Here is a 20,403-nt window from a genome sequence, read left to right as displayed (position 1 = left end):
GGGTTTGGCTGGGAGATCATTACCCGCCTGACTGCATTGAGTCAACTGTGATGTTTGGTGGAGGAGAGATAATGGTATGGGGCTGCTTTTCAGGGTTTGGGCCAGGCCCCTTATCTCCAGTGAAGGCCAATCTCAGTGCTTCAGTATACCGAGATATTGTGGACAATGCTATGATTCCAACTCTGTGGCAACAGTTTGAGGAAGGCCTTTTTCTGTTCTAGCATGACTGTGCCCCAGGGCACAAAGCGAGGACTATCAAGACATGGTTTGATGAGTTTTGTGGGGAAGAACTTGACTGGCAGGCACAGAGCCTTGATCTCAACCTAAACCACCACGAACCAGAGCTTTAACACTTTTCCTGAATAACAGCAGGAAATGATGAAAACTTTAATCCTCCATGTTAGAATTATGAACACAGTTATACATTACTGAGAAGAGCATGTATTTGACAGCATGGGGAAAAAGCAACGCAAATACTTTTCTCTTGTGTGAAGCAGCTTAAATCTGTGCACACATTTCTATTTTTTATGTGTGGTTCTCTGTCTGAATGCATGTCAGTGTAGAGTTACTGTGAACACAGATTTCTGATGGGTATTCATGTAAACGTGTGAGTAAACAACAGTTTCAGCTTTTCCCCATAAAGATGTCCCGGCTCCCTCTGTGTGTCAGTGAACGAGCTGAACAAGCAAAACCACTCGACCTGGTTTTATTTCTGCTGAGTTTCACCCGCTTTCATTTCATGTTGCAGAGGGAGGATTCACAAACAACCCAAACAAAATATCTCATTCCCTCTGGAGCGTTGCTTGTAGTAGATCTGCACGGTTAATGCTGTTAAAAGGCTGGAAAGCAAGTGACCCACACTGATGCAGATTCTCTGGGCAGTCTTTTCTGGAAACAACCATGCAAGTGATTTTGCTCTGTGTCATACAGTGGCGTATAAACATTGTTTTGCATTTCTGCAGCATAATAATTGCTAGATTTGGGAGAACTGCTGCATTAGAGTCACTAAAAATATAGATCTCCCTGCTTTTTACTGAACTTTATTTCACCCTAGATTGTTGAGTTTTCCTTGTTTTTTTCTGGTGATTTCTTTGGAGCAACTTCCTTTGATGCAGACCGACTGCATAAATTATGATTAAAAGACAGATAACTGCCCAGCTTTGGCCACATTTCTTGAAATTAGAAGTCTTTCTAATAGGAGAGTAAGTGTTCACAGGGGTCATAGTTTGTTTCATACCTCGGTTTTGGGGTCACAGCCTGGTACAGGTGCAGTTCTCCTAAGATCCAGGCTCAATAGAAAAGCTGCATATGGAATTTGGAAGCATGAATAGCATCAGTGAACAGCACAATGGCCATAACCTTGCAAAGCAGAGGGATTTGTTAACACCATCTCTGTCATCAGGCAAATCCATCTTGAAAAGCTCCACAAGGTTTGTACCGGACCAAGCCTGTTTTGACCAGTTAGCATCATTTGAGGAAAATAAGGCGGTAACTATGGGCAGGGTTTAGTTGTACTCAAAGCCATTTGAAATGGCTGCCTCCAGTGCGGTGATTAGCGCCGATATAGCTCTATTATAGCGTCAATTTTACCAGAACTTGATCAGGTTTCTGCATGAAATAAAGCAGTGGTTTTCAAAGTGTGAGGCAGGCCTCCCCTGGGGGGTGCCACAGCAAATACTTTAAATCATCAGCTGTTCCAGTCCAACACCAATGCAGTAAGTAAAGAATAGTGCAGACTGTAGTCTCTGTTTACAGGCTGATGATCTTAAAAGTCTCATTGTTCAATGCACAGTGATGTCTGTGCATCTGCTCCTCATCCTCACTGCTCTTATTATCATAAACAATGAGCATGCCATGTCTTACGAACATGCTTTTTCTTGTGTTCATTAAGCTTTTATCTGCACTGATTTAAACTTTAACTTTAACAGCTAACTCATTAGAGAGGTCAGGTTGAAATCATGCTGGGGGCTCTTACAGTTTAGGATTGGACTGGAGTTTCTGGGCCTGATTAAGTTCTTCCTTGGACTAGAACTGTTTCTTTCTTTGTTATGTGCTGATACCGTAGATAAGGTCTCACTGGTTTCCTGTACAGTTCACTCTGACTAATGAGAGGAAAATATAAGGTAGTAGGCCATCATGTGTGCAGAAGAAGCTGCCTGCCTGCTTCCTACAGGCCACAGAGGGACATGCAGCGAGTCCATGTGATTATCTGTATCGACTGGTGAAACGCTACCGCACCAGGTTTCCGCTCATAAAGCAAAGAGCTACAGAGTAATTAGCCTGGGATCAATCCAGCAGAAAACAGACACTCTCCGCCTCTCAGGGACTGCTCCTTCACAGAGTGAGTCATGTTGGTAAAAAAAGGCCAAAGGTCAGAGATAGCCGATCACTTTAACACTTACGTGTTTTTGTCCGCCCACAGTCAGTCAGACAAATTACATGAACAAGATGTTGTAGAGATAAATCTCATTCATGTGGCTGCTCGTGTCGTTAATCCTGCCTCTCCCAGCCCACTGGCCTTGGCTCGGTGTTTGGCAGCCCCGGCTCTTCTGACTTGTAGCTTAGCGAATGTTTGTGTTATCATGCACAGACACACACTTCCTGCTTTCTAAAGACCTGTCTGCTTTATTTCTTTCTTCTCTGATCCATATCTAACGTGCATGTTGGCGTTTCTGTTAAACTAGAGGAATCAGCTTAGCAGATTCAGAAGTTGTTTACCTCAAATTGACTGAAGTCACGATAGACTGAAGATTAGAGAGGCCGTCCTGGAAGGGGAGGAATAAAAGTGGCTCAAAAGTCAGAGCGGGAGGTTGGACAAGTGTTTCTTTTCTCTTACAAAACGAAAGGGAAATACACTTCATAGCTGCACCCATGTTATGATTTTATCAGTGAAATCAGATTAGTCTGTTTAATAACACAGCTTCAACTACATGTTAGGGTATAAGCACTGAAGAGGCAGAGGAACCTGTTGAAACTTTTAGGATCAATACAGTGCCTTTAAGTGCCCCCTTTTATTGATTTTTATAAATCAGTCATGGTCTATATAATTAGGCTTTTTTCACCCAAATAAAGTCACAAAAACCTCTTTAATGCCAAGGTAATTTTACCCCATTATTCTTAGCAAAACTGCTCAAGTTCTGTCAGGTTGCACAGGGATTTATCTTGTCTGAAACTATTTCTGTGTAGCTTTCCCTGTATGCTTCTGATCATTGTCTTTCTGGAAAATAAATTTTCTCTCAGGCTGTAGTTCTCTTGCAATCTTAATATGATTGTCCTCCAGGATTTGCCTATATTTCTTTGCTGCAATTATTTCGCCCTCTACCTTTAGCAGCCTTCAGGGACCGGCTGCTGAGAAGCATCCCCACAGTATGATGCTGCCACCACCATGCTCCACTGTGGGGATGGTGTGTTTGTGGTGATGTGCAGTGTTTGACGTCTTGTCTGATGGATGAAAAGCTCTAGTCTCCCACGTGCCTTTTGGTGAACACTAGTCCAGATTAGAGTTCAACAATTCGAGAAAATAATCCAATTCCAATTTTTTTTCCCAATATTGCCATTGCAATTTGATATGCAATTATTTTTGGGCTCCTCATCTTTTATGTTTTTCAATGAATAAAAGCAATACATCAGTCTATATTATACTCTACACAATATTAGATAGATTACACTAGGGCAAAATTATTTAAAACAAAAGTCTAATTGCAATTATTTTGGCTCATGTCGTAAATTTGATGTCAATCGCTACATTGAAGGGGATGATCATCTATGTCAGTGTCCTTGTAAACCTTAAAAACATACATTAATAAAGCAGGAATTTTTATTCAAAAGAAGAACTTGAATGTTTGCAAAATGTGCATAAAATCTCTGCTGCAAAAAAAGATTAAAATGGTATTTTGACACATTTCAAGTTAAAGAAATATTGCAACTTTTGCAATTTGTAAATTGCAGCAGGCCACATTGTGATTCATTCTAATCTGCAATTATTCACCCAGCTCTAGTCCAGATTTAATCTGAGTTTTCTTCAACAGTGACTTTCTCTTTGCCACTCTCCCATGAAGCTTTGACTGGTGAAGAACCCGGCCAACAGTTGTTGTCTGCAGAGTCTCTCCCATCTAGGCTGCTGAAGCTTGTAACTCCTTCAGAGTAGTCATAGGAGTCTTGGTGGCCTCTCTCACTAGTCTCCTTCTTGCACGCTCACTCAGTTTGTGAGGACGGCCTGATCTAGGCAGATTTACACATGTGCCATATTCCTTCCATGTCTTGATGATGGATTTAACTGAACTGGGGGCTGTTCAGAGCCATGAAAATGTTTTTGTATCCATCTCCTGACTTTTCTATAAGCTTTTCTCTGAGTTGCTTGGGGTGTTCTTTTGTCTTCATGGTGTAAGGGCAGCCAGGAATACGGATTAACTAGTGACTGGACCTTCCAGACACAGGTGTCTTTACACTACAGTCACTTGAGACTCATTCACTGTACTCGGTGATCCCTATTTGACTAACTGTGAGACTACTAGCACCAAGTGGCTGGACCTCTGTTGAATTGGAACAGTCACTTTAAATGGGGCAAATATTTATGCAGTCATTTATTTTACCTAACATATTTTTATTTAGTTGGCATTACATTGTAGAAATCTGTTTTCGCTTTGACATTCATTTTGAAAACATTGAGTTTTTTTGGGCCAAAAAGCCAAATTATATCGCTTTTTAAAACCAAACACTGTACAGGCGCCTGTACAGTGAACACTGAAACAGTTGTCTACTCTAAGCTGTATGTAAAGCTCTAAGTGTGCAGGACTGAAACTCGCTCTCATCTGAGATTGCTGACCTGTGTTCGCCGTCACCCTCAGGTGCCCACGGAGTGCGAGAGGAGCCCCAGTTTGTGACAGCTCGAGCAGGAGAGAACGTCATCCTGGGATGCGACGTGTCCCACCCCCTGAACGGCCAGCCCTACGTGGTGGAGTGGTTCAAGTATGGAATGCCCATCCCCTTCTTCATCAACTTTCGCTTCTACCCTCCTCATGTGGACCCGGAGTACGCAGGTAAGACCGAGTTATGACTTTAAACAAACCTAATGCGGGACTCAGCGACTGTGTTCCTCTCTGGTTGGACATTCATTTCTGCAGAATATAAGACCGACACCAGCAGCACTGATGGGTGTCGTTGGTTGTAGTTATATGTGATGTGTCAAAGGAACCACTCCAGTCCTGATATACAGTCTGTGCTATCAGATCTGAAATCACTTTCACTCGTGCACAAACACAAATTAGTCTGTAATGGCTGGTGAAAGAAGTGGAAACTTGAATCCCTGAGTGCACAGACGCTAAAAACAGACCCATCTGCAGCAGTTTAACTGTGAAAGAAAGACATATTGCAAGAATCATAAATTCTTTTAATGAGAGAGGAGAAATAAATGTCATGTTGGAGTGAACTTTTTATGCAGAGAAAAAAAGCGTATTGTTCCTCAAAGCACTGACTTTATAAGCTCAAATCCTGTCTTTGGGGGAAACTTTAAATATTTATTTTTAGAGACATTTTCAAGGTCTAATCCTGTTTCTTGTGTTTCTCTGTGGCTCTGTGCCTCACAAAGAGGTTCAGAATCAAAAAGCACTCTGCTCCTCATTCATCTCAACTTAAACACTCGTGTTTAATGGATTGGAGGTCTTAAAGATTCACCTACATCATCCCTCAGATTGTTTGTCTGATTGAATGATTGTCTGATTTTTCTTTTTTTAGGAGAGACTCACTTTAAAATGCATAAAATGTTTATGTTTGCTAACATCAGTTAGATTTCTGCCAGGCATGTATATGTATCTGATCACCTCAGCCAGTGTTGTAATTAACAAAGTGAACTATACTATATAGCTACATCCAGAGAAACAAAGCTACATGAGCTATGTAGAGCTAGAGAAGCTGCATTTGCTACAGGCTATGTATCTTAATCTATAGCTAATAAAACTACATTAGCGACGTAAATAACATTGGTGACAGATACATTACTAATGTAGCTCAAGATAACGACACACTGTTAGTTATGTTGAAGCTATGTAAGCTAGATAGATAACACAACTATGTAGCTAAATGTAAAAATCATAAAGCTATGTAAGTTACATAGATAACACAACTATGTAGCTAAATGTAAAGATCATAAAGCTATGTAAGTTACATAGATAACACAACTATGTAGCTAAATGTAAAGATCATAAAGCTATGTAAGCTACATAGATAACACAACTATGTAGCTAAATGTAAAGATCATGAAGCTATGTAAGCTAGATAGATAACACAACTATGTAGCTAAATGTAAAAATCATAAAGCTATGTAAGTTACATAGATAACACAACTATGTAGCTAAATGTAAAGATCATGAAGCTATGTAAGCTACATAGATAACACAACTATGTAGCTAAATGTAAAGATCATGAAGCTATGTAAGCTACATAGATAACACAACTATGTAGCTAAATGTAAAGATCATGAAGCTATGTAAGCTACATAGATAACACAACTATGTAGCTAAATGTAAAGATCATGAAGCTATGTAAGCTACATAGATAACACAACTATGTAGCTAAATGTAAAGATCATGAAGCTATGTAAGTTACATAGATAACACAACTATGTAGCTTAATGTAAAGATCATGAAGCTATGTAAGCTACATAGATAACACAACTATGTAGCTAAATGTAAAGATCATGAAGCTATGTAAGCTACATAGAAAACACAATTATGTAGCTAAATGTAAAGATCATGAAGCTATGTAAGCTACATAGATAACACAACTATGTAGCTTAATGTAAAGATCATGAAGCTATGTAAGTTACATAGATAACATATCTATGTAGCTAAATGTAAAGATCATGAAGCTATGTAAGCTAGATAGATAACACAACTATGTAGCTAAATGTAAAGATCATGAAGCTATGTAAGCTACATAGATAACACAACTATGTAGCTAAATGTAAAGATAATGAAGCTATGTAAGCTTGTTAGATAACACAACTATGTAGCTAAATGTAATGTAAGCTAGATGGATAACACATCTATGTAGCTAAATGCTAAGAAAATGAAGCTATGCAGACAATATGAATAACATATATATGTAGCTTAATGTAAAGATCATAAAGCTATGTAAGCTACATAGATAACACAACTATGTAGCTAAATGTAAAGATCATGAAGCTATGTAAGCTACATAGATAACACAACTATGTAGCTAAATGTAAAGATCATGAAGCTATGTAAGTTACATAGATAACACAACTATGTAGCTAAATGAAAAGCTCATGAAGCTATGTAAGCTACATAGATAACACATCTATGTAGCTAAATGTAAAGATCATGAAGCTATGTAAGCTACATAGATAACACAACTATGTAGCTAAATGTAAAGATCATGAAGCTATGTAAGCTTGTTAGATAACACAACTATGTAGCTAAATGTAATGTAAGCTAGATGGATAACACATCTATGTAGCTAAATGCTAAGAAAATGAAGCTATGCAGACAATATGAATAACATATATATGTAGCTAAATGTAAAGACAATAAAGCTACATTAGCAACATAAACATCTTTGGAAACAGATACATAAATGACTTAGCTAAAGATAATCAAGCTATTTTAGCTACTGAGATAACGTAGCTACAAAGTTTAATGTAAAGACATGAAGCTATATAAGCTACATAAATAACACAGCTATGTAGCTAAATGTAAAGATAATAAAGTTACATTAGCTATGTAGACATCTTCGGAAGCTATGTAGCTAAAGCTAATGCAGCTATTTTAGCTACTTAGCATAGCTACAAAGCTTTATGTTAAGACATGAAGCTATATTAGCTACATAGATAACACATCTATGCAGTTTAATGTAAAGATCATGAAGCTATGTGAGCAACATAGATAACATAGCTATGTAGCTAAAAGTAAAGCTAATAAAGCTACATTAGCTACATAGACATCTTTGGAAACAGGTACATAACCAACGTAGCCAAAGCTAATGTAGCTATTTTAGCTACTGAGATAACATAGCTACACAGCTAAAGCTGAAGATAACTTAGCTGTGTTAGCTATAAAGATAATGTACTTATGTAGTTAAATGTAAAGGTAACAGAGCTACATCAACTACATATGCTATGTTGGTCTCATAGCTACATAACTAAAGTAGCTACAATTAAAGCTACCAAAACTATGTTGCTTATGTTAGATTATGTTGCATTTGCTAAAAGTAGATTGGTTATACAATAATCAGAGTTACCTTGGCTTATGTCTTATGTACTGATGTTATTCTTGTGGCTAGCGAAGCAATGTTAACTTTAGCTAAAGCTAACAAAGCTAAGGCATGCCAACATCTCTTTAACGACTTCTTAATTGGGTCCATACATAATTCCGTCCTGGTTTAGACGTCAGACTGTTTTCCTATTTTGTTTATGAACGGTATCTTAGTCTGTTTTGCTGTGATGTAGTTTCCTAAAAGCCAGACTTTGTTTATGAATAAAGTTGAATTAAAAAAAAAAAAAAGGCAAAAACAAAAAACACCATCAGCTGCCCTAATTAGAGCTGCGACGGCTGCAACTATCCTCCGAGGCCTTTGAAAACAGTCTTTTTCAAATCTTCGGTCTGAACTGGACTTAACAGCTTATTTCTGTGCAACGGAAGTTTTTTAGTTTTGTGATGCAGAACCTCTTAATGATGCCATAATTCTTGTCCAAATTTAAAACACTTCAGGCATTTTTAACATGTGTCACAAGATTATCCTAATGAGAAAGGCCCCACCATTATCATGGCTGATACCAATCTGACCATCACTTTGAGAGGCAGCTGATTGATCGTCTTCTGTCTACGTCTGATACAGGAAACGGTTCCTTCCTCAAGTTTTTCTTTACATCCCATCTGTCTGCTGCTACAGGAAGACAAATCATCAGACAGAGGAGGGTTTCTAATGACATTTACAGAAGCTTTGTGTAATCTTTCTGCAGTCTGTCACAATTTGTCTCCGCTGATTTGATCACGGAGCACAAATGTCTGCAGAGTTTCACCATCTTTGGAGCTGGAGGATAGAACTGTAACCTGAAAAACAGCAGCATCATAACTTCAGGAACATTGAGTTTAAAAACAAGGAAGGCCTGAGGAAATATGAGAGAATCAGAAAGAGGAGGAGAAACATAGAAACTACACTGTATAGTTTTTAGTGTGTTCAGTCTGTTTTTTCAGCTTTGGCAATTTGGTTGCTAGTTTTCCTCAATAAGGCTTACAAGCTGTTGGGATAGTGCTAAATAACATTTTATTTAGGTAGCACCAGTGGACTTAGAAAGACAGGCAGGGGGCGATCCCCATCCTTGGTGCCATGTGGTTGAAAAATTCACCACAAAGTGCCCTCTTTTAAAAAACAAGATAGAGTGCCTCCTTTGGTGCCATTTAAGTGGACACATTTTGACAAGATAGCCTTTTTAGTGCCCTCCAGATTGATAAAGTGCCCTCTTAAATACCCTGCCAATAGACACAAGATAACAAAGTGCCCTCGTTACTTCCCTCTTAGTGGACACAGTTTGACAAAGTGCCCTCTTTAGTGCCCTTTAAGTGCCCTCTGAGGTTGTTAGAGCCAGAGCTGACTCTGAACACATCATAATTTAACCTGATGCAACCTTTTTTTAATGTAGCTAAAGTTAGTTTCCCATTACATTTTTTACACTGGATTACTATTTCTAGTTTACAGGACATGCTACAAAATTTGGGATATTTGAGTGAATGAGGAGGAAACCCGTCTGCAGCAGCTAAACCACTCATAACACCATGTGTCTGCATGCTGATGGTGCAATGCAGTGTTCTTTTATTGCAAACAGTGAAAGGACTTTTCATTTTAACCTGCTAACAATGCTGATGTGCTCAGAGCTTCTGTTCTTTCTCATGTATGTGTGTGCAACATTCGCATGTTGAAATGACATTACATCTCTGGATCCACCAATTTAATTGCAGCACTGAAAATGTCAGATGCTTTCTGAGCAAGGAGTGCGCTGTCATGGACAAGCAACACAATGTTGTTGTAGTTCGCCTAATGGCCGGCGGTGATACACTGATATTTTTCTAAAGCTTGCATAGAGCCCCTTTAACAAATGTGGGTTAGAGTGCATAAATTATATTTCAGCCAATAATCTCACGTTGCAGATCCCGCACCAACATAATCACTTCTCACAGATTTTACATACATAATTTGAGGAGTGATAAGACAACAGCTTAAACCCCCAGTTGAAGCCAACAGGTGGATGCTGGGGTGGAGGTGGGTTGATACATGTGCAGCTATGCAGCATAATAAGAGACCGGAAATCTTGCAGCTTAAATAGACCGCTAATTTAGGAGGACGTGAGTCATGTGATTTGATTAAGATGCATGTCAGGTGTTAATGATTGCACTCGAGATTACTGACAGAAATAACTTGCAAGCTTCGTTTCTGTTTTTTTTTTTTTTTTTATCATATCAGTGCTTTTCTGTGACTTTTGTTAAAACAGAGGCAAAACTGTCTCCATCTCCCCCCCGTTAAAGGCTCCTGAACACAAACCACACGACTGTTTCTTCACATTAGAATTAAAGTGCTTCGGGGCGCAGGTGGCCGAGTGGTTGGGGCGCGCGCCCCATGTTCGTGGACGGCCCGGGTTCGAGTCCGGCCTGGGGCCCTTTGCCGCATTTCTCTCCCCCGCTCTCGCCCCTGTTTCCGACTCTGTCCACTGTCCTCCTCTGTCAAATGAAGGCACAGAAATGCCCAAAATAGACCTTTAAAAAAAAAAAAAAAGAATTAAAGTGCTTCATGTTACACAGTTTACAGACGACACTGAGATTAACTGAGGAGACAATTCAACAGATGCAGTGGTGTGGTATCGTATGCTCATGTGCTGGTAGGACATGGTGAAAATGCTGTTTAACATGATTTTAAGTGCCAGTAAACACCATAATCATTCAAATCTAAGGCACACCAAAACTGTCTGCTCCACTCAGATAGTTGTGTCTGTCAGAGGAAAGAAACTCTGACAGCTGATCAATATACAGCACAGAAAGTTGAAAAGTAGCAACTGGTGGGTGCTGCACAGCTGCTGTTCTCTGAGCAGAGACAGTGGCGAGAGAGAAAGAGGGAGAAGAAAAGACAAAGAGCTGTAGGCTCAAATCACACAGAACCAGGATGATTCTCGTTTAAACTTACCAAGAAACTCAGACATTTTTCTCACGTCACTGTGATTGGCTCGTTTTGTGCAAGCTTGCCCTGATGGTTTGGTTGCCTGATTGTTTGTCTCTGAAGTATGGAAGCCCTGAGTGGACATACACTATATTGCCAAAAGTATTCACTCACCCATCCAAATAATTGAAATCAGGCGTTCCAATCACTTCCATGGCCACAGGTGTTTAAAATCAAGCACCTAGGCATGCAGACTGTTTCTACAAACATTTGTGAAAGAATGGGTCGCTCTCAGGAGCTCAGGGAATTCCAGCATGGTACTGTGATAGGATGCCACCTGTGCAACAAGTCCAGTGATGAAATTTCCTCTCTCCTAAATATTCCACAGTCAACTGTCAGTGGTATTATAACAAAGTGGAAGCGATTGGGAACGACAGCAACTCAGCCATGTGGTAGGCCACGTAAAATGATGGAGCGGGGTCAGCGGATGCTGAGGCACATAGTGCGCAGAGGTCGCCAACTTTCTGCAGAGTCAATGGCTACAGACCTCCAAACTTCATGTGGACTTCAGATTAACTCAAGAACAGTGCATAGAGAGCTTCATGGAATGGGTTTCCATGGCCGAGCAGCTGCATCCAAGCCATACATCACCAAGTGCAATGCAAAGTGTCGGCTGCAGTGGTGTAAGGCACGCCGCCACTGGACTCTAGAGCAGCGGAGACAAGTTCTCTGGAGTGGCGAATTGCGCTTCTCCATCTGGCAATCTGATGGACGAGTCTGGGTTTGGCGGTTGCCAGGAGAAGGGTACTTGTCTGACTGCATTGTGCCAAGTGTAAAGTTTGGTGGAGGGGGGATTATGGTGTGGGCTTTTTTTTTCAGGAGCTGGGCTTGGCCCCTTAGTTCCAGTGAGAGGAACTCTGAATGCTTCAGCATACCAAGAGATTTTGGACAATTCCATGCTCCCAACTTTGTGGGAACAGTTTGGGGATGACCCCTTCCTGTTCCAACATGACTGTGCACCAGTGCACAAAGCAAGGTCCATAAAGACATGGATGAGAGAGTTTGGTGTGGATCAACTTGACTGGCCTGCACAGAGTCCTGACCTCAACCCGATAGAACACCTTTGGGATGAATTAGAGCGGAGAATGAGAGCCAGGCCTTCTCGTCCAACATCAGTGTGTGACCTCACAAATGCATTTCTGGAGGAATGGTGAAAACTTCCCATAAACATAAACCTTTCCAGAAGAGTTGAAGCTGTTATAGCTGCAGAGGGTGGACCGATGTCATATTAAACCTTATGGATTAAGAATGGGATGTCACTTAAGTTCATATGTGAGTCAAGGCAGGCGAGCGAATACTTTAGACAATGAAGTTTATATCAGTTTATTTCGTTTCGCTGTACTAGTGCATCTCATAAAAATTAGAATATCAGGAAAAAGTTCAATATTTTTTGTCCCTTGCTTCTGAAAGTGAAACCCATATGTTATATAGACTCATTACACACAGTGAAATATTTGAAGCCTTTGTTTCTTGAAATGTTGATGATTATGGATTACAGATAAGAAAACCCAAAAATCAATGTCTCAAAAAATTAGAATATTACATAAGATCAATTTATAAAAGGATATTTTCAACAGAAATGTCAGGCTTCTGAAAAGTATGTTCATTTCTATGCCTTCAATATTTGGTTGAGCCTCCTTTTGCATGAATTACTGCATCAATGCAGCATGGCATGGAGGCAATCAGCCTGTGGCACTGCTCAGGTGTAATGGAAGCCCAGGTTGCTTTGATAGTGGCCTTCAGGTCATCTGCATTATTGGGTCTGGTGTCTCTCATCTTCCTCTTGGCAATACCCCATAGATTCTCTATGGGGTTCCGGTCAGGCCAGTTTGCTGGTCAATCAAGCACAGTAACACCATGGTCATTGAACCAGCTTTTGGTACCTTTGATAATGTGGGCAGATGCCAAGTCCTGCTGGAAAATGAAATCAGCATCTCCATAAAGCTTGTCAGCAGAAGGAAGCATGAAGGTCTCTAAAATGTCCTGGTAGATGGCTGCGTTGACTGTGGACTTTAGAAAACACAGTGGATCAACACCAGCAGATGCCATGGCAGCCCAAATCATCACTGACTGTGGAAACTTCACACTGGACTTTAAGCAACGTGGATTCTGTGCCTCTCAACTCTTCCGTCAGACTCTGGGACCTTGAATCCAAGTTGCTTGAAGTCCAGTGTGAAGTTTCCACAGTCAGTCTGCCATGATCTCCTCCATGCCATGCTGCATTGATGCAGTAATTCATGCAAAAGCAGACCCAACCAAATATTGAAGGCATAGAAATGAACATACTTTTCAGAAGCCTGACATTTCTGTTGAAAACATCCTGTTTTTAATTGATCTTATATAATATTCTATTTTTTTGAGACACTGAATTTTGGGTTTTCTTATCTGTAATCCATAATCATCAACATTTCAAGAAACAAAGGCTTCAAATATTTCACTCTGTGTGTACTGAGTCTATGTAACATATGGGTTTCACTTTCAGAAACAAGTGACAAAAAATATTGAACTTTTCATGATCTTCTAATTTTATGAGATGCACTAGTAGTTTTACAGTGATAATCTGTTTCTTTGGTTGTTTTTTTATAGCTTTGGAAAAAACCTTGTTTTACATTTTACCACAGGAATAAGGGCAAAATAAAAAGGATGCATGTAGAGTATGTAATCCCAGGGTTTCTGCAGTGATGCTCTTTTTAAACATGCTTGTTCCGTCTCTTTGTTCAGCCATGTTTTGTTCATTCGAGGGTCAAAGCTGCAACGTTTGAGATGTGGAACATTTTCTAAAATTTGGGCCTTTAGCAGCTTGTAGATGCATCTTTTTTTTAATGCAGCAGAGAAACGTCTCCAGTCTGACGCTGGTGAACAGCAGCCTCCTCTGTGTCTGTGATATTACATCATGGATGAAGTCAGGGGTCATGGTCAGAGCCGCTGATATACAGACGCTCACATTGTGCCCTCTTTAGACTGGAGGGTTAATGAGGCGAGCAGACCACAGGGGCACCACTTCCGTCTGCCCTCACTCTCAAACACGCCGTTGTTTTATATATTTTTATAGACAGGAAGAGGAAAATTCTGTCCAAATATAAAACATTTCCATGAGAGAGAAGAGATGAACAAAAAAAGATAGTCAGGAAGGAAGACAGCAGGAGAAATTAAAGATGAAAGTAAAAATAAGGGAGTGTGAAAATTTAATAGAAAAAGCAGGAAGTGTTAAAGTTGAGGCGTATCATCGCGGGGATCTCTACAGGAGAACAGGGACTTTAAAATGACTTTCTACAGCCGACACTTCCTGAGACTCTTAAAGCTGCTCTACTTCTGCACACTTGCAGATGTTTGGGTTCATAGTTTAATGTATCTTTCAAATATATGATCCTTGAATTAAAGTTAAATCATGCAGTATTTTACCATCGTATTTCTGTGTGAGTAAACCAGTGACATCAGAATATACAGACATAAGTTATCTTTTAATACTAATAAATTCCAGCAGACTTATACGAAAAAACAATCAACAACGACAACAGCTTCAGTGCAAAATGCAAGTAAAACATAAACAGAAAGACTTAAGAACATTACATGAATACATTTAAAAGATAAAGGATACAAAATAAATGAAAGAAAATGAGATCCAGCTTTTCAAAACATTCATTTCCTCATTGGTGGCAGTTAAATCATTTGAAATTTAATCATCTTACAATTAGGAAAGCAAAAGAACTGTGATTTATTGTAGATATCGACAGTCTATCACAGTTATAACCATATGTTTGAAACTGAATAATTTAGTAAAGAACACACCATTTTTTGGTCCATATTGCTATAGTGTGTTGTAGTCTAATTTGTTACGTACCTCAGTTTTGAAGTTACGGTTCGGTATGTTTTTGGTACAGTAATTAAAGCGAATAAATAACAACATGTATTTATTTATTTAATTTAAAATAAATAGGCTGAATAAAGTACATTTACATTTTTGATAATGCTGCAACCTCCTTCCAAAAAGTCTTCAATTAATACAAATATTGATAAATAAATACATTTTTGAATTACTAGGTTATTTTAATTGATACATTGACACATTTATACCCATTCTTTAAACACTAAAGTTTCCCAGTCAGCTTGAACACATCATTATGCAACGTTAGTTAGCTTGTTAAGCATGCTAATTGGCATCTATTCTCCTGATTTCAACATGGACTTCAGCACTGGATTACTTTTTTAACCAATGGGACCTGCTACAAAGTTTGGGAGAACTCTTCACAGCCCATCTTGGTGGATAAAGAGATCAGAGCTGTATGAAATCTGAGGATAACTTCACCTATGACGCAGCTGCAGACATGATGGAGTCCCCTCTCCCCCTCCTCTGAGGCTGATGGTCGAAGGTACGCATTTAGAATTAATGTGATTCACAAAACCAGAGCACCATTGTTATAATAAAAAGATCTTAAATCATGAGAAATTCATAACCAGCTGGTGAGAGTTTTTGTTCCTCCTCGTTACAGTTTTGTTCTTGTTTGAGTGGAGCCTTTTTCAAATGCTTTGATTGGTCCGCTGGACGATGTGCTGTCAGCGACACAACAGCTGAATAATGTCAGCGCTACTGTTGTTGTCTTTGTCCACTGTTGTATGCTACTGGGAAACAAAGAGTTCCTAAACAGAACACTTTAATATTCAGGGAATATTCAGGCTGTTGCTGTCGTGTGCTGTGGTTGCGTGGTCGCCAGGACAGTGTGACAGAGAGTTGTTCTCTGGTTTTCCGACTGTGTATGAGCCTCACTCCACGTGTATCTGTTTGGTACACGTCTGTACTCTACCGATAGGCCTGTACTGAATGGGTAAGGTACAAATACACGTACCTAGTGTAAAGTAAAACATTTTTTGAAGATGATGTCATGCAGCAGCAGAAAACCCCATTTGGTGGGGGAGCAGTGATTTCTGCAGAGAAACGCTACCAAAAAGGCCATGTCTGAGCTGTTCAAGACTATGCCAAGCATTCCAAGTGCAAATGAATAAAAACATTCTAAGTTCTTAAGCTACTTTTGTGTCCTGAAAGTAGTTAAATATTCAGGCAGAAAAAAATCAGAGAGAAAAGGCAGCAGGCAGGAATTAAAAAAGCTTCTGTCTAAAGCCTGAACAAGCGGTCTTGATTGGTTCAGTACAGTTTTGTCACAGTTTAGCACATTAAACTCTGATCTTTCTTGTATTTCTTCAGCTGATGTCTGTCTAGTCTCACTTATTATGATGGATATCTTTTAAGAAATCCAGATCCTTTGGCTCAGCTCAGTAGAGCTGGATGTTTTGCTCCCAAATGGCCCGTTGTTTGGTTCCAGTTTGGCTTTCTAAATGTGGATTAAAAAGCGACAAAGGATGGAGGAAAGGAAACCAGCACTCAAACAAGAGCTAGCAACTGTGGCTCACATGTAGGGTTGTTTTTTTTACATCTGATAGTCCAGAGACTCAAATTGCAACATTGTTCACTTTCCAATGGTTTGGTTCACATTCACCTTGGTCAAACGAACCAAACTACAAGTTCGTGGTTCTGTCGTCAAATAAAGAGCGACAAAGAAGAAAAAGAGACGCAGAAGACAACAGAACCAGAAATCCATCTCCTTCCGCCTGTCTTTTTTTTACCCACATAAACAATGAAACAGCACCAAATTGATGCTGTCTGGGATTTCTGCTTTTGTTTCGGGACATTGTAAGCAGACAGCAAAGCAGCAAGACGTCCAGCATTTCATTCTAAACACGAGACGAATGGATCGATGCTGAAGAAAAAGGTGAGCCAACATGTGAGCAAAAGACTACTACGTGTTGCAATGGCTACACAGATGCCGAGGTACTGGCATGTATTTGAGTGTATTAAATCACATATTTCAATCCATAAATGATTACGCTTTGTGCCACCTTATGCCTTTGGTTCAACCAGTTTACTAACTGGACTATCCAGGAAAATGGACCGGAGTTTGTTTAAATCGGACCAAACAGATCTGGTGGATGGCGCCCTAAGAGTTGTTTCGTAGAAAATACTCGTATGTGCGGATTAAAACCCCACAAGGTTTATTCAGTATATAGTACATTACAGTTTCAATCAAAAGCATTTTTGTGACAAAATTTGTATTTTTTGAATATGTTAAAGAGGCTCAGCTCTTTTAGTTTAGTACTAGACTCCAGTTTTCCAGAATGAGCAGCCTGTTTAAGGTCATACCAGCATCTCAGTCAGATTTGTTGTGCATTTCTTGGTTCTTTTTAAGTAGATCCATGGATTTTGGTCTCTTCTGCTGATAGTAAATCGTATTTGTCCTACAGAACAGTTCTGTTTATATCAGTCACAGTTCCTCATTCAAACCCAATCACAGATAAAACCAGTCCACCCACAGTGAGAGCAGCAGTCTTCATGTGAAGTAAAATAAGTGCTGAGGGTTAGTCCTCAGAGCTCATCATAGTTAATGTCAGTCATGAGTTTAGGATCTTTGTGACTGACTGTGATATGTCGACTGTGTGCGGCTGATAGAAGAGATGAAAACTGACTGAACACGACGGAGGAACAGCTGAACTCATGTCTTTATTACTTCAATGTAGCGACGTCCTGCTGACTGCTGGCTGTGCTGCTGTCAGGATCCCGGTCTTTTCTCCGCTAACATTCCTCTGAAAACACAGATCAGACTGAACGAACCCTAGCATTATCTATATTTGAAATGGAGCTGTGACATATCATATCTACCTTTTCATACAGGCCCTGGTCGTAATGAAACTTTGGTCAATCACTACAGCTTTAATTAACCAGCTCTAAAAAAAGCCCTGCTCGTGACGTTTGCCTTTTGTTTGTTTCTTTAAATGTGTGTGAGCTCTCGCCCATCTCTGCAATGGGGAACATTTACAGCTGTCTGCATCCATGGTTAAGCTATGTATGGCGTAAGGAAAAATCAGGCAAGCCCTCTATTCTCTAGATTTTCTGTGCACGAGACGTGAGAATCAGATGAGTGAGAGGTGACATTTATGCTGGCTGTTTTATAGCTCTGACTTTTTATCATGCCCATTTTACCCTTTTTCTGATTTTCTGAACTGATTGTGGTGTCCCCTTTAAGATTGTGTATAATATCCCATCATCCTGTTATCTTGTGTCCTTATATTTCCCCATCATGGCGGTCTGTTTTCTTCTGATTCCTGTTAGTGACCTTTTCTTTGTTTGAAAAACCTGTTTTTATGATTTCCTGCAGGAATTTCAGTGTTTTGTCCTCAAAGAATATGTTTGTGCCTTAGAAAGAAAACTTTCTCTACAGGGTAATGGCCCTGCAGCGTTTATAGAATATATAACCACATACTGCCAGTGCTCTACAGGGCAGAAAACAGAAAGTCTCTTCCTAATTGGCTTAGACATACTGTTTGGGTTTCCTTAAACGACATATAACATATCTGAGTTCAGCTCCATGCGGGCTTTTTCTTTCTCCTCTGGTCTGCAGCAGCTGGTTACACAGTGATGGCATCATTCATGCTTCAGATCTAAATGACGGGTACTGAGACGGCTAATGTGAGGATAGTCTCTGCTCACTCACTGCCAGTGTCTTCATGACGGCTTACTTATAAATGTTCTACAGGGAGGGTTTCTGTAAACTGCTGCCTCCTTTCACACAGACAGAATCATAAAAGGAACGAATAAAGAGTGATGGGACTTTGAGTTTAAAAAGACACACCTGCAGACACCTCTGTGGTTCTCATGTGTTGGAACAACACGCTTTAGCTTGGTCTCTTTTTTTGTTTTTTAGATTTTTTTTTTTTTTTGTTGAGGTTATTGTGACAAACATGGCATTATTGAAATAATGAATAGTCTGACAAATGCATTATTCCCTGAAAGGTGCAAAATAAAGTAATATAAATAGATACACACTTATGTACACATAAGCAAAGACGTACATAAACTCACATTTACACCACGGTCAAGGTTTATACCATGGTACTCGATTCTGATTGGCTCTGGAAATTCCACTGGTGTCCATTAACTTCTGATATATTGACACTGTTTGAACTTCACAAGTAGTTCTGGTCAAAAAATCATTACACTGTTCCAAATTAATGCGCAGCAGCCGTTAGCCGTTACTCCGTTAGGAGTTACTATAGCAACCTGAGACAGTCATATTTTCTGAGCAGGGAGTGCAGCGCTGCCAGCCTAAGGAGCCCGTGGACAGACACCAATCATCACTTAACTAACATAAATTAAAAGACAGAGTCCAGGTTTAAGACCAGTGACGCAAGACGGCCTTATCTCCTATAGCCGATGTACGTCTTGTTTCTTGTCTCACCTTAACTCTGAGAGGTGAGTGTCGCAAAAAACTCACTTCCCTCCTGTTCTAACTGCTATAAACTATTGTCAGTAGGACCAAATAACATAAACAAAAGAAAATCAGACATTATTTCTTTGTAGAGCCAAAAGAACGCTTCTGATAAACCAGCATGATAATATCTGATAAATATTGACGTGTCTGATGGAGAATCAGCACCTGCAGGGCGTGGACAGCTCCGTTTCACGTCTGTGACCTCGCAGGGCAGACGGAGGACTTATTCTGTTTATTCAAACAGCTGGTCTATTAAAACTAAGCTTCACGGAGGCAACCAGCGTCGTCCATAAATCCCTGATAATTGGACACCTCGTCGGGCATTTACCCTTACATATTCTTATATCCATACATTCATATCCATAACATATAAAGGCTTCTACATACAAACGTAGGAACATATAGATGTAGTAACAAACATACATTCCACAAAGGCTAGGACTAGATTACTGTGAGCTGTCGCCCCCAACAGCACTTGTGTAGTACTACCACTTTAGATTTAAGAAACTCCATTATTTTTTCTAAAATTTCTGGCTTCCCTCTTTTTTAATATATGTTAGTTTCTCCATAGCAACACACTATGAGAGGTCCTTAATACCTGTATATTGGTCCATGCTTGGTTTACTAACAATTTTCCATTCCATAGCAGGTGCCCTTTTAGCTTGTAAGAGACATAAATCTATTAATGGGTCTCGTTAGGAGAAAAGCCTGTTGGGTAAAGACCAAGAATGCACAAACAACAGATCTTTACATTTGTTATTTTTTTAATGAAAGCATGAACCTCTTCCCAAAAACTTGTAACTATTCTGCACTTCCATAAGCATTGGAAGATTTTTCCTTGTACATAACCTCTCTTTAATTG

The 20,403-nt window shown here is 39.7% G+C and overlaps 1 protein-coding gene across 1 annotated transcript in view; it reads left to right on the top strand.

Annotated features, from left to right (window-relative positions):
- The window catches only part of igsf9bb (immunoglobulin superfamily, member 9Bb), a 271,399-nt gene that overhangs the window by 68,844 nt on the left and 182,152 nt on the right, over positions 1-20,403 (top strand). Inside the window, exon 2 of the mRNA XM_041802061.1 lies at positions 4,848-5,039. Coding sequence (XP_041657995.1) covers positions 4,848-5,039 — 192 coding nt within the window. The remainder of the gene's footprint in view (positions 1-4,847; positions 5,040-20,403) is intronic.

This window comes from Cheilinus undulatus, linkage group 12 (assembly GCF_018320785.1).
Source record: "Cheilinus undulatus linkage group 12, ASM1832078v1, whole genome shotgun sequence".
In the NCBI taxonomy this organism is placed as follows: Eukaryota; Metazoa; Chordata; class Actinopteri; order Labriformes; family Labridae; genus Cheilinus; species Cheilinus undulatus.
This window is presented reverse-complemented; position numbering and strand designations above follow the sequence as displayed.